This window comes from Mobula birostris, chromosome 17 (genome assembly GCF_030028105.1).
Source record: "Mobula birostris isolate sMobBir1 chromosome 17, sMobBir1.hap1, whole genome shotgun sequence".
In the NCBI taxonomy this organism is placed as follows: Eukaryota; Metazoa; Chordata; class Chondrichthyes; order Myliobatiformes; family Myliobatidae; genus Mobula; species Mobula birostris.
Genome location: NC_092386.1, coordinates 68,707,250 through 68,722,941, shown reverse-complemented (window position 1 = coordinate 68,722,941; position 15,692 = coordinate 68,707,250). Strand labels below are relative to the sequence as shown.

General features: G+C 41.3%; 1 protein-coding gene across 3 annotated transcripts in view; it reads left to right on the top strand.

The window, feature by feature from the left end:
• cenpe (centromere protein E) overlaps nt 1–15,692 on the top strand; it is a 155,599-nt gene that overhangs the window by 135,214 nt on the left and 4,693 nt on the right. For all 3 annotated transcript variants that reach the window (XM_072281880.1, XM_072281879.1, XM_072281878.1), the window contains exons 46-48: nt 13,076–13,185; nt 13,282–13,379; nt 14,788–14,953. In XM_072281880.1, coding sequence (XP_072137981.1) covers nt 13,076–13,185; nt 13,282–13,379; nt 14,788–14,953 — 374 coding nt within the window. The remainder of the gene's footprint in view (nt 1–13,075; nt 13,186–13,281; nt 13,380–14,787; nt 14,954–15,692) is intronic.

The window sequence follows — 15,692 nt, the reverse complement described above, 5'->3', positions numbered from 1 at the left end:
CTCACTTTCCCTGACCCCAAGAGGTGGGTTCACTTTACACACAATTCACCCACAGGGAACTGCTCAATACTAGGAATGGGGGAAATGGGACACGTTATACTTGGGTTGATAGGAGCCCTTAAAGGTCTCCAAACTATATCCTTCCTGTGTCCATTCTTCCTTGTTTTGTCATATCTGTGTTTTAATCCTGTCTTTCACAGTTTTCCTCTTCCCTCTGGTAAGTGGCCCCATTCTGTCAGAGGACCCATTAAGCCACTTTGTTCTTCTTGAGGGGAACAGCCCTGAAAGGGTTACCTCCCTGCCCCCGCTGCGAGTGCATATCCAGCAAGCAGAAGCATTCATGCGCACGACAAATTCATAACTAAGACAAATTTATTATGCAGTGGGGCCTTATTTATATACAGGTCGGCCCTCACTAATCTGGCACCATTGGGACTTGAGGAGTGCTGGATTAGTGAAAATGCAGAATTACAGAAGGATCACATTAAGTGCCAGATTATCAAAGGAACTGGATTACAGGTAATTGGATTAGTGAAGGCCAACCTGTATTAGGGGGCCTGTGCCTGCAAGAGTCCAAGTAAAATAACAACTTCCATTTTTTTTTTTTTTTTTTTGGGGTCACCGCTTCTCCCTCACCATGATTGAAGCTTGCACCGCCTCCTGTGAATCCAGTTGGGCTTTTTTTCTACCTCTACTGCAGTCCTTGTCACCAAAATCATGTGATAGGGCCTCTTCCATCTAGCAGAAAGAGTCTTTCTTGAGCGTTTTCACATATACATAGTCCCCTGGTTTAAAGAGATGATTAATCTCTTCCCCCGGCTGAGGCAATGCAGCTGCCACTTGCCCCGATTCAATCTTATGGCTTCATCCAAAAACTTAATTTCAATAGTATTCTTGTCAGTCCAGGCCAAAGAGGCTTGGGCACTTGTTAAAGGAGGTTGAGGTCCGGCTGGCATTGGTCATCCTATTAACACTTCAAATGAGGTTAATTTAGTTGTCCGATTTACTTGATTTCTTTGAGTATATAAAGTCATAGGAAGGGCCTCCGGACACTTCAATCCAGTTTCCTGACATGTTTTAGCCAATGTATCTTTTATTACTCCATTCATTCTTTCCACTAACCCAGAGGATTGGGACTGATACGAAGATGATACTCCCAAATGAAACCTAACGCTTGGTCCAATTATTTGATTAGTTTACCTGTGAAATGAGTCCCTCAGTCGCTGTTAAATTTGTATGGCACCCTAAATTTGGGAATAATCTCCTTCAACGAGGTCTTAACCACTGTTCGTGTATCATCCTTTCTAGTGGTAAAGGCCTCAACCCACTTAGAGAATATATCCACTATTGCCGACGGTATTTATTGGCAGCCACGTGCATAAAGTCAGTCTGCAGATTTCACAGCTTCTCTCAACCTGTTCTGCAATTACTGTCAGCCCTGCTGCAAACTATTGTTGTATCTGATGTATAATACCCACCTTTCCTACCTGACCTTTCCCTTGCACTAACCGAATAAGGGCACGTAGGAAATTTCCGGGACACACCGGGCGATTATCTGGATGCCTCCATACCCCTTCAGAATCCTTGAAGTATTGCTTGTCCCTCCATAACCCCCTCTCCTCTCTCTGGAAACCCTTCCTAGGCAGCAAACAAATCCTGCAAAGTAGGAGTAGGAGCTGTTGGACTGCATTGCACTTGCATAAGCATCTGCGTCACTTTTTCATCAATGGCAACCTTTTCAGCTGCTGTATTGGCGGGATCATTACCTGTGCTATGGGGTCTGGAGTATTAGTGGAAAGTTATTACTTAATGACAGCAATTTGTTTTGGTAACTGCATTGCTTGCAATAAATTAATAAGATGCACATGTTGTATAGGTTTCCCTGATAAAGTAATAAACCCTCTCTGTTGCCAGAGTGACCCAAAGCACTCCAAAAGCATACCTAGAGTCTGTATAAATCCAGGTTCGTGCCAGAGCGGACATTCTTTGGGCAAAGGCCTCTGCCTCTAATGTCTCAAAAGGAGTCAGTCTTGCATAACCTGCCAGTACAGTGTAGTCATTAGGCTTACAAGAGGAGCCATCCGTAAAGAGCATCAAGTGCGGGCTGTCAAGGGGCACAGTAGAAAAGTTGGGTCGGGGTGACGTGACAGTTTCAACTAAGTCATGAGGTTTGGGGGATTCCACCATAGGGACCAGTGTAGCTGGGTTGAGAGCCGGTTCTCTTTGAAGGTTAAATTTGATTTGCTGAGCAGCATGACCTTGTACCCTGTTAGGCGGTCTATGGTAAAGTGCTGTGCAGGTGCCGCATTGAGAAGCAGCATCACCACATTAGCTATCAGCATATTACAAGTGTGGTCTAGTACAAATGGTGCAGTCTTTTCAACCATCACTGCTGTAGGTGCCACTATCCTTAAAATTCCTAGCATTCCTCTCACTGCTGGGGTCTATAGTGTGGAATAGTATGCTACAGGTCGTCTTAGACCCCCATGTTCCTGGGGCAGTACCACACTGGCAAAGCCATAAGATAGGAACAGAATTAGGCCACTCAGCCCATCAAGTCTGCTCCACCATTCCATCATGGCTGATCCTGGATCCCACTCAACCCCATACACCTGCTGTCTTGCCATATCCTTTGATGCCCTGACTGATCAGGAAATGATCAACTTCCGCCTTAAATATACCCACAGACTTAGCCTCCACATCTGTCTGTGGCAGAGCATTTCACAGATTCACTACTCTCTGGCTAAAAAAATTCCTCCATATCTGTTCTAGAAGGTTGCCCTTCAATTTTGAGGCTGTGCCCTCTAGTTCTGGATACTCCACCACAGGAAACATCCTCTCCACATCCACCTTATCTAGTCCTTTCAACTTTCTATAGGATTCAATGAGAGCCCCACGCCTTCTTCTAAATTCCAGTGAGTACAGGCCCAAAGCTGCCAAACGCTCTTCATATGTTAACGCCTTCATTCCCAGAACCATCCTCGTGAACGTCCTCTGCACTCTGTCCAATGACAACACATCCTTTCTGAGATATGGGACCCAAAGCTGTTGCCCAAATGCAGTCTGAGTAGTGTCGTATAAATTAACCTTCTGGGAGTCTTGCACGAGGACTCCTAAGTCCCTCTGCACCTCTGATGTTTGAACCTCCTCCCCATTTAGTTAATAGTCTGCACTATTGTTCCTTTTACCAAAATGCAGTATCATATTTTTCCAACAATGTATTCCATCTGCCACTTTTTTGCCCATTCTTTCAATTTGTCCATGCCCTGTTGAAATTGCATTGTTTCCTCAGCACTACCTACCCCTCCACCTATCTTCGTATCATCTGCAGATTTTGCCACAAAATCATCAATTCCGTTATCCAAATCATTGACATACAATGTGAAAAGTAGCGGCCCCAATACTGACCCCTGAGGAACACCACTAGTCACTGGCAGTGAACCAAAAAAGACCCTTTTCTTCCCACTCTCTGTCTCCTGCCTGTCAGCCATTCCTCTATCCATGCCAGTATCTTTCCTGTAATGCCATGGGATTTTATCTTGTTAAGCAGCCTCATGTCACACCTTATCAAATGCCTTCTGAAAATCCAAATAAATGACATCCACTGCCTCTCCTTTGTCCACCCTGCTTGTTACTTCCTGGAAAAATTCTAACAGATTTATCAGGCAAGAATTTCCTTCACTGACTTTGACTTATCATCAGTCTCCAAAACCTTATCTTTAATAATAGACTCCAACACTTTCCCAACCACTGAGGTTAAGCTAACTGGCCTATAATTTTCTTTCTTTTGCATTCCTCCCTTAAAGAATGGAGTGACATTTTCAATCTTTCAGTCCTCTGGGACAATGCTAGAATCAAGTGATTCTAAAAAAAGATCATAACACTTTTCAGTTCCTCATCCCCTCTCTCATGCGTTTGTAATTTCCTTTATTCCTTTGAGATACTGACACATGTGACTTGTGTTTCTCCCTCTCCAATTGCAGTATGATTTCAATCATATTATGATCAGTACCTCCCAAGGATTCCTTTACGTTAAGCTCCCTAATAAGATCTGGGTTATTACAAAATACCCAATCTAAGATGGCCTTTTTCCGAATAGGCTCAAGCACAGGCTGCTCTAAAAAGCTATCTCATGGGCATTCAACAAATTCCCTCTGTTGCGGTCCGACACCAACCTGATTTTCCCATTCCCCTTGTATATTGAAGCCCCCCATTGCGGTTGTGTCATTGTCTTTGTTACATGCCTTTTCCAGCTCCCTTTGCAATCTCAACCCCACATCTCGGCTAATATTTGGAGGCCTATATATGATTCCCATAGTGGTTTCTTAACTCCACCCACAAAAATTCCCTGTCTGAATGCTACACACATATAAATACAGCACCTTCGGTCTTGCATTCTTCACCCTTTTGAATTTTGCCTCTGTGGTACAACTTAACTCTTCGCTCTGTCTGCATTTGTACACAGTCATTGGCTTGTCCTTCCTTGCACTCTCATCTACTTGTAAATCCAATTGAGAATTTGTCACTGAACTTGAAAAGGGCTGTTCACTCACGATTGCCATGCAACCTAACAGTTTTGAAAAGAAGAATGAGGAAAAATTGCAGTGTTGATGTGCAAAGCTGATAGAGACCTATCCATTCTGACTCAAAGCTGTAATTGCTGACAAAGGTGCACCAACTAAACACTGACTTGAAGGGAGTGAATACATATGCAATTGATTTTTTTGTTTTATATTTATAATTAATTTAGATCTCTTTGTAGAGACGTTTTCACTTTGACATGAAAGAGTCTTTTTCTGTTGATCACTATGAAAAAAGCCAAATTAAATCCACTGTGATTCAATGTTGTAAAACAATAAAACATGAAAACTTCCGGGGGGGGGGGGGTGAATAATTTCTCTAAGTTTCACTGTGAGCTTTGAAGAGAATGCAGAGAGGTTGCATGTGAATGATTATGTTCCGATGAAATGTAATTCACCTTTGAGTCTGAGTGTGCCACGGCTGTTGTTGATTTCTGTGTGGATGAGTGTGCCTACAAGAGCTTACTGTACATACCCAAGTCAAAAGCTGTAGACAGGCAAAGAGGCTTGTAGTCTGCTGAGCGCTAGATAGCTGGCGTTCAAGCCTGGCGACCCAGGTGTGCAAAAGGAAAACTGGGTATGACTTGCAGAGGGCTATTTCAAGAGCTAACGAATAATTCCAAGTGAGGTTGAAGGGAATATCAGATGGACATCAGTTCTGGCAGAGTTTGCAGCCCATCACTTCCTGCAAAGTGAAACCCAACATCATCAATGGCAGTTGAAAGGGAGAATAAAACCACAGCTATGAGGATCCATGATGATCTTGTGATCTCTGTCTTGAGGCCAACATCGGGGCTGCCTTTCAGGGGGGTGAACATGGAATATCTGGTAGGGCTTTGCAAACTCGTGCCTACGAACTGGCGGTGGTGTTCAAGGACATTGTCAACTCTTCGTTGCTGGAGTTGGAAGTTCCCACCTGCTTCAGAAGGGCATCAATAATATCAGTGTCCAAGTGAGCGGCCCTAACAACTATTGTCCAGTAGCTCTCACATCTATGGTGAGGAAGTTCTTTGAGAGGTTGGTCAATCTACTCCTGCCTCAGCAAGGACCTGGACCCACTGCCATAGACCTATTGTCACAATAGGTCTATGGCAAGTGCAATCTCATTGGCTCTCCATGCAGGCTTGGATAAGCTGGGCAATACAAATATCTATGTCAGGATGCTGCTTATTGACTATAGCTCAGCGTTTGACACCATTATGCCTATAGTCCTGAGAGAAAAGCTAGAGAACCTGGGCCTCTGTACCTCCCTCTGTAAATGGATTCTTGACTTCCTAACTGGAAGACCACAATCTGTGTGGATTGGAAATACCATCTCCACCTCACTGACAATCAACACTGGTGCCCCTCAGGGATGTGTGCCTCGCCCATGACATCTTTACACCCTTGACAGTGTGGCTAGGCATAGTCAAAAGCCATCTATAAATTTGCAGATGGTTACAACCATTGTTGGCAGAATCTCAGATGGTGACGAGAGGGCGTACAGGAACAAAATATACCAGTTAGTTAAGTAGTGTCACAGTGAAGACCTTGCACTCAACATCATTAAGACTAAAGTGCTGATTGTGGACTTCAGGAAGGGTAAGATGAGCCAAATTTACGCTAGACCTCATAGAGGGATTAGAAGTGGAGAGAGTGAGCAATTTCAAGTTCCTGGGTGTTGATATCTCTGAGGACCTAACTAAAAAGAAGGCAAGATAGTGGCTATATTTCATTAGGAGTTGGAGTAGATTTGGTATGTCACCTAAAACACTGGCAAATTTTGGCAGATGTACCATGGAGAGCATTTAACTGGCTGCATCACCATCTGGTATTTGGTGGGGGAAACTATCGCACAGGATCAAAGTAAGCTGCAGTGAATTGTAAAATTAGTCAGCTCCATTATGGTTAAGGTTTCTATTGCTAAGCTGAGGTATTTTATTTTAGCAGTTTTCTATGAAAGCAGTGTGTCGTGCTGATGAGTGTTTTGGCTTCGGCTAAAGATAAGGAGATATATTGTCCAACTTAAGGAATGTTGTGTTAGCCAATAAGCACTGTGAGTAAAGCTGTATACCCATCCACTACCTGAATGAGCTCCAATGTTTATGTGCACATTTAGAGTGGTTTAACTGTAATGGGCACTTTTATTTATTTTTTTTTTCCCTACTAACTGTTTGATAAAGCTAAAATTAGTAAACGTACTTTATAATTCTATGCTAGCCTACGATGTATTTCTTGGTGAACGATAATTGTTAATGGTCAGTATTTACACAGCATTTGCTAAAATCGAGGAGCCATTGGAATTCCCAGTGTTGCTGTTTGGATGAACCCCAAATGATACTGATGCTAGATGTATATTGTTTAGAAAGGTAGCCTGCTCACTGGTGAGTCACATAGCTGTTAGGGTAGGCTAACTAGCTAAGTTTGCATACAAGCTCTGGTCAGAGGATTATATTTGTGGGGGCTTCGTCCAGGTTTCAGATGCTGTGTAAACACTTTTTAAGGATTGATGAAGTGGTTGTGTGTTTAAGCCAGTGTCAGGGGAAATGATTAAGGTACTTTATTGCATGATGCAATTTGAAGAGGTTATCCACAAATAATGCTTGCGTTCTGAGCAGGGTGGATATTTGAAGCCCTGATGAACTGCTACTTAGAGTGCTGAGTTGTGTAAAAGTGTTAGGAAAGTTATGCTGATTGAATGGCATTTTGACCAATCAGCTGGTAAGGATGCCCTGTTAGTCCAGACTACCAGTGACGTAACTGAAGTTGCGCTTTCTGATACAATAGGAGAACCTTTAGAGATGGGGCCACGGCAGTCTATATTTTTAGAGAAGGGGGGGGGATTGTAGCTGAGGGTGAAGAATTTAAAGATGAGTTTTTCTCAATTCTGCAAAGTGAGGAAAAGGAGTTGTCTGATGTGAACGGTTCAACGGGTCCTTCAGCGGTTGATGAAAATTCTGAGCTGTTATTAGCAATTAATTCACTAGTAGATAAATGCCCAGCAGAGCTTAGAATGAGCCTTAGGCATATATTCCAGGAGAAAGTGGAAAATCTTTCTCCATATGTTTTCAGGCTAGAGAGATGGCTTGTTCCATAAAGGGGCCATTTAACTGGCTGAGATAAATCGATTAAGGATGGAGCAAGTTGTGAAGGGTGTGCTGTCATGCAATGTGATTGCTTTAAGCATTTGAATGTCTCATGACGTGTCCCCATCCCTCATTTGTTGAGCTGATCAAAGAAGGGAGAGAGGAGGAAAATACAATGGAGGAGTGGGAGGCCTCCATCAGCAGGGCAAAATCCTCAGTAGTAGCCTCTGCTGGCATGTCACCTGATGTCACGCAAGTGGGGATTTTGCAGGATGTAGTGAAAGATCTGCAAGCAGAGGTATTTCGGTTGGTGTTGGCTCGCGCTGCCACCAAGTGTGACAAGTCCGAAAGGACACCAGACCCACTGGAAGGACGTATTAAGCAGAGGGCTGCTGTCTCTTGACGAGGGTAGCAACCGGTATTTTCTTTTACAACTGTGGTGAGGATGGACTTTTCAAGCAGGAGTATGACGGGCAGGAAAACCTTCGGAAAGTAACCTAATGGTTGCTCAAACAAAGAAGGAAGTCATGAAACTTCGGAGGGACCCGGTAAGGGAATGGACTTGTGTCTCAGAGAGAACACGTTCCAAGCAATGTATTAAGAGAAACATTAAAGTTCAAAATCTTATTCCCGAAAGCTTAGTGGGACAAAGCTCGGGTGTATCCATACGGATCGAGGACATTTTTTCTAGAGCCTCTCAGGTTACTCTACTCTACAGATCCTTTTATGACCAGTATTTGACGCATTTTTCATTGACGCCACTCAATGCCCCAGAAATTTGGCCCCTTAGTACTGATGATTACCTGTATGGTGATTACTTGTTGAAGCCAGAGTTTTTGGAAGCAGATGTTGGAGCAGCTGAGATCCTTGATACATTAGTGTTGGTCTGCCTGGATCCAGTTGTAAAAGGTGAAGCTTCCACTATTGTGGGGATCAAATACTCCCATTGTGAGAAGGCTTGTGGGAGCATGCAAGGAGAGAAATGGAGAGAATTTTTTTGAAAACCTTGTCCATTCACCCAGGTGTTCAGAGCTGCTTTTGAGAAAGTGCAAGTTTCTCCTAAGCAGGATGATGAAGCGTAAACGAAGGAACTATGTGGTACAGCTAGTCCAAACCCGTTGTGTTACATCCTGGGGAAGTAGCTAGAGTAATGGGAAACCCCAAATTCCCCAGATTGCCCAATGCTGAGGCCCTTCTGGTGCTCCAGAAGATCATGAAGTAGAGTCACACTTACCTGCTGGAATGCTGGTGAGACCTGAACTGCAGAAACCTTCAGCTGTCCACACAAACATGGTAACAGTGATTGTCAAGAACACCTTGGGGAGAGAGAGAGGTCACTCTCAGACATAGGATGTTGATGGCATATCTTTTCCCAATGACCGTAATGTCTAGCTTTTTGGTGAGAAAACTGGGGGAGAGAGACAGTTTCCTGGATCGGGAAATTTAACAGCTAAATCATTCAACTTTGGTGACTCAATGGTACTAAAGGGATGGAAAAGGAACCTAGCAGAGATGATGTTGAAGCTCAAGTATGTATTTTCTACTGATGAGTTCAATATGCGTTGCTCCAGGAGTACTCACCACACCATCCAAGTAACGGAATAAGGTCTTGACGGTTCGCACCAGCAGAGGTGGAAGCTGTGCTGAAGCATCTGCTGAAACTGAAGGAAGCTGGAAGCTGGACTCCGAGTCGAGGAGTCCCTATTTGTCACCCATGGTGATGGTGTACGGAACAACTTGATTTAGTGTGTATGGATTTCTTCTCCATAGACCCTGATTACAGCAATGCTGCAAATGTCCTGGTCATCACAGATCACTACACCAGATATGCTCAGGCCTTCCCCACAAAGGATTGGAGAGCATCCACAGTTGCCAAGATGTTATGGGAGAAGTATTTTGTTCAATGTGGCCTCCCAAGCAGAGACAGTGATCAGCAAAGGGATTTTGAGTGTTAGCTCATATGTGAGTTACATTCTTGGAGTCGAGAAGTTATGGACCACTCCATATCACCCTGGGGGTGATCCTCAGCCCGAATGGACATTGCTAGACATGTTTGGAACCCTGGATGCCAACAAAAAGAACAAGTGGAGTCAGTATATTGGGCATTTGGTGCACTGTACACAGAATGAAGCTACTGGATATTCGTCATACTATTTGTTCGGGCGTGAAGCGAGATTACCTGTAGATCACTGTTTTGGAGCCAGCAGTGAAGACTTGCCACAGAAGACACATCTCAAGTATGTGTCTAACGTGAGGAAAGAACTGCAAAAAGCTTATGAGCTAGCAGCAGTTTCTGCTACCAAGCAAAACCAAAAAAACAAGAGGAGGTGTGATCAATAGATTAGGTTCTCTCAATTGACACCTGGAGACAGAGTTCAATAAGAAACTTATGCTACCAGGAAAGCATAAGCTGGCCGACCACTGGGTAACTACGCCTTCCGTAGTGGAGAGCCAGATGCTAAATGTGCCAGTTTTCCGGGTGAAGCCAGACGATGGAAATGGTCCTGTCAAAATTCTCTGTTGGAATGTCCTTCTACCTACTAGGGCAGGAAGTACGTGTTGACCCAGAGCCTGACACGGAACCTACATCTAGTAGGAGAACTCTGCACAGAAGGACAAGAACAGAAAGGCATCCAGCTGACAACAGTGAGATTTCAGTGGAAAGACCTGAAGAGGGACCAGCCAGAGAGAACTGTATAACTGGGGGTGAAGCAGAGCAGTCAGAAGAAGCTGAAGAAGTGAGTACTGTATAACTGGAGATGAAGCAGAGCAGTCAGAAGAAGTGTCTGAAGCTGACAATGAGCTAAGGTCTCAGATTTGAGAAACCCCTGGGGAAACAGTACTGCATCCATCCCAATAGTGAGATATGTTACTGCCATTTACAAATGAACTGAGGGTCTGAAATCACAAAATTAATTTGAATACTGTGTTATTAATTATGGTCTAATGGTCATAATAATAATAGTCATACTGTGAGGACATGACTATTTTTGGTGGGGGCAGAGGGGGCAGATAGACACCTTAATACCCTGGTTAAGATGTCTATCGCTAAGCTGTGAAGTATTTTATTTTCGCAGTTTTCTGTGGAAGCCATGTGTCCTAATGAGAGAGCTTTGGCTAAAGATAAGAGCCATGTTGTCCAACTTTGGAATATCGTGTCAGCCAATCAGGATGGTGAGAAGGAGTGAAGGTTCTAGAGAGATTTGATCAACAGTAGTCTGGTATGGGGCTGATGCAAAGGATGCTTTGCGAGATGGAGTCCAAGAAGGGGAAGTTCTACCTACGATTAGTGATGAGAATTCAGTGCCGTGAGTAAAGTGGTACACCCATTCACTATCTGAATAAATTCTAATATTTATGCACATTTAACTGTAATGGGCCTCCACGACCTGGATCAACATGTTGACATCATGTGGAGGGTTGCCTGCTTCAAGGACTCATCTGGTGATGCCAACTCGAGGCCATCCATGTTGGAACAGCTGTGAACGAAATGCCAGACAAAGACTGATCTAACCCCCGCTCCTGAATGGACAGACTCGCATCTGCCCCTCCTGGGCCACACCTCGTCATGAATCAAGCCAACTTTTCAAACTTTGCAAAGCCGAGTCCATCAATGCAGTCATGAGCTGGAGGAGTGGCTTAACAAAAAAACGATTAGAAGTGTGAAGAGAAGAACACCTGCTATACAAATCAATACAAACTAATGGGCACTTTTATTTCATTTCTATTGTTTCAATTAACTGATAAAGCTGAAATTAATAAATATGCTTATAATTCTATGCTGGTGTGCAATCTGTTATTTCTTGGCGAATGATGATTGTTAATTGGCTGTTTTTACACAGGATTCACTAAAATCAAGGTGCCGTTAGTAGGAATTCCCCTCTCCTCCCCTCTGCATCTGCAGATTTTCTCTTGTTTATATATAATCACTGAATGAATTAGCTTATCAGCTCAGTCAATTACACATCTCACATCTGAGCAACTTCATGATGTTTGGCATAGACCAACAGGATAATAAGTGATTCCTTTTTTACTTGAAATACTTCCAGTTTTCTATTTTTTCAGGTAGATGTCAGTATTGTTACAATGCTAAAGCGGATTACCTCCATATATAATGCACAAAAAACAAACTGGCTTCGTTGTCCCAGCCTGAAGTTATAAAGTGCAATGCACTTGAAATGTGCTTGTTATTATTTCAGCGCCATGTATTATAAGCAAGATCATGAGAACTTGATGCAGTTTAGCGGATTTCATTTTTATTAACCTAGACCGTTCCTATAGTTCGTGGACTAGGCAGGAAGCTAGCTGTGTTTAGAGGTTAACTATAAAGGAGTTAAATATGAAATCTTTGAGAATTTAAAATAGTCTGTTATTGAGAATGTCATAAAGATAACCTTCCAGCTGATTTCATCTATTTATGCCTTTTCCCCTCCTGTTCACATTTCACGATCAACTGCACAATATAATTATTACATGGTGCCACATCGCTTCTTTCTCCAATTTCAACACATTTAAAATTATCATCTGCCACTTAAAGACAATGGCTCAAGCAAAGCCATTGTGAAAGACAAAAGTTACATAGTATATAATTAGATGATTTCTAATCAATTTGGATATCTCAAATATGTACATTCAATATTCAAATCTAAAATAGATGCTACTAAGGTTCTGTGAAAGTTAGAAAATACAACTATTTACGTTATGAACACCTTTTATGCATCAGTATACTGTAATTTAGGAGGTGCCCGTGGTATTTTCTCTTGAGAGAATTTTTATCAAAATAAACTTGATTAAGTTTTTAAAAAGCGGAGATTCCGTAATCTGTTCCCATTTGGTGGTACTTATAAATATTTTCTTGTACGATCTCACTTTCCTGTCATGGGAAAAGTGCAACAGAGTAACATTTTTTGAGATAATTATGTACGTATCACAATGTTGGCCTCTTGACCTTACAGAGTCATGCAACTAGATTTGGGAAGAGAGTGTGAAACTACTCAAAGCCCGTAAGAGCTGATCACTTTCTTTTGAAAATCCCTGCATTTAATCTTATCTGTGTTTAAAATATTCTGATTCTAGAAGAAATTTGCTGGAGGAAAAGGGGTTACCAAGGTCTAGCAACGTGAGCTAATCCGCTGAGTTTCTCCACCGGTTTGATTATTGTTACCAGATCTGTAGTCTCCTTGTGCCTTCAGCTATCTCATTCTGTTCATAATTGTTGAAAACTGAAAATTGTTTAGATTGTTTCAAATTTGAAACAATGGTGACAGCACCCATGCCATTGAAATAGAAGACTATCATTCTGATATTGTTTGAAAGTCATAGTATTTATCAAAGTGCTATGAAAATTATATATGTAAGTTCAATGTCTGCATTATACTGCAAGGAATTAATCACCAGGATATTTTTTTGCATTATTTGTCTGATCTGCAGGCTAAGCTGGATCTAGGAGCTCAACCTTGCGAAGAAATGAAAGAGCTGAAAAATCGCTTGTTTATATTGGAGATGGAGAAGGTTAAAGAAAGCAACAATTATGAAAAGCAGTAAGGATATCTTTTTAAAATTCTGAACTTTTAAACTAAATTTATCAGATATTTTCACTTAATTACCTTGAAAATAAAACAAATTGTCTGTTGTAGGGTTAGTTCTTTAAAAGCCAGCTTGGAGCATAACAAAGAGCTATGCCGACAAACCAAGGAAAAACTGCGAAGATATCAACAAGAACAGGATACCACAAGTTAGTTTCTTAATTACCCACAAACTGGGCAAAATTGCTAACACTTATGCATCTTTTTATTTTATTTTAATTTTATGCACTGAAATGAGAATCAACTGCATGTAGGTTTGAGGTACACAGAATCTTTCAAATGTAGGCAGCATAATGTAGCACTTTTTAAAACATCACCAGATTGTAGAATATGGGTAATAAAATTTATGCCATTAATTCACTTGAAATTTCTTATTTTGGATGGGCGGATAGGGGAGTTGCAGAACGCCAGAAATACAAAGCTGGACAGCACATTGACACAGAAGGTGGTATTGCTACCTGCAGCTGCCCTGATTCTGTCCTTCTCTGTGTGGCATTTGCACGTTATCCTTGTGGCTGGATTGGTTTCTCTCAGCTGCTCTGGTTTCTTTCCATACTCCCATATGCTAGTTGGTAGGTTAATTGGTTACCATACCGTAGATGGGTGGGGAGAAAAAGCAGATGAGTTGATGGACGGGTGAGAGTATGTGTTACAAGAAGATAAATGGGGGAATGTGTTTGATGAGATTGTTAAGAGAAATAAATGTGTTGATGTTTTGGATCAGTGACCTTCCATCGGAATGCTTTTTTTCCTCCCTCCTCAAAGGATGTAAAAGAAGCTTACTGAAATCCACAAGGTATATATCTGGAAGTAGATTGGAAAACAGGTTTTCAGACCAGCAAGGTTAAAAGAGAAACCCAATATAGATTTTCAAAATATTAGGATTTTGAATAGAAAACTGGGAAGAAAAAGTAGTTACTATTGAACGTGACTTAATATCATTCATAGAAAAGAGAATTTCTCTAATAAATTTTTCCTTAGAAGCCTATTAATGTATCAGTGGAGACTGGTTTTAAAACTGAGTCATCTGTTTTATATCCTTAAAAACCTTTCGAAAACCCCCAAAAATTTGAAAGAGTTATGTCATTCATGTCATCATCAGTATTGCCAAAGAAGGTTGTTACACAAAATCTTCCATAATTTATTCATCTGTTTATTTATTAGGGCCTGGCTGTTTAAGTCACTCTAGGTAAATGTTTTTACTTTGAACACAAAGTGTGGGTATTACAGATAATTAAGAATTGAACAGGAATGTGCATTGATTTTTGGAAGTACAAGAGGGCAAGCTCATTTTCTACCTGTCTCATGTCTCAGTCTCACCAGGGATTTGAGAATTTGCACTCTTTGTATATGTCTGCAAAATTGTGACATCTTTCAAATAGTTATTGTTGAATTGACTATATAACTGTTTTGTTTATATATATTCATGTTAATTGCTCTCAATTTGGTTAAATCTACTCCCCTGCCCTAGGCAAAACATTGTAACTAATTCGCAGTAGCATTGTTTGGAATATTTAACCTTTGTCAATAATTTTTCATTTTTAATATTTCCTCCAGTTATGTTTGAAAGTAATAATGAGAAATGTTCTACTGATGAATCTCTGACATGTGGTGGTGGAAGTGGAATAGTTCAGAATGCGCTGGTACTTGTACTAAAGTCTGAAAAAGCCAAACTTATTCAAGATCTAAATTGCGTCAAAAAAGAAAATGCACGCCTTGCAAGGTAAATTTTGCACTTATTTAAATTACCTTTTATTCTGTTGACTCTAAAATAAACACTAGCCTTGTGGTTACATGTGTTGATCGATAGGTGGAATATCCATATATGAGCCTTGAACTGAAGTTTAACAACAACCCAATACCCAGTTTATTTCCACCATTTAGAAGGTACAAATGGTTGGAATACTGTCTACTTACCTAAGTGAGTGCCTGTCTAATAACACTCAAGAAATTTGACACCATCCAGCATACAACAACCGGCACTTTTGGCGCTTTCTTTATCATCCTAAGCATTTGTTTCCACTACCTTAGTTTAGTATCAATAAAATACACTGCAAATGCTTGCCCAGGATGCTCAAAAAAACACCTTCTGCACTACAATTCTGATTAAAGTGCATGACAAAGGCAACAGGTATGTCAAACTCTACTATTTGTAAGTTCTCTTGCAATCTGCACACCATCATAGCTCAAAAGTCAGTTTTCTCATCATTAATAGGTCAAAATCCTGAAGCAGCCTACTTAATATCACTCTGGGAGTACTTTACCAGAATCACTTCAGCAATTCTAGGGTGCGATTCGCCATCATCACCTTGAGTGGTTAGAAAAGCGCAGAGTGCTTAACATTCTGATTTTTGTCCAATTGGAAAATCTATAAATCAAATTGTCTTTGTAATAAGAGTGCTAATTTGATATAAAAATTGAGGATCTTAAGACTTTTTTACCATGAATCTCATTTGACTTAA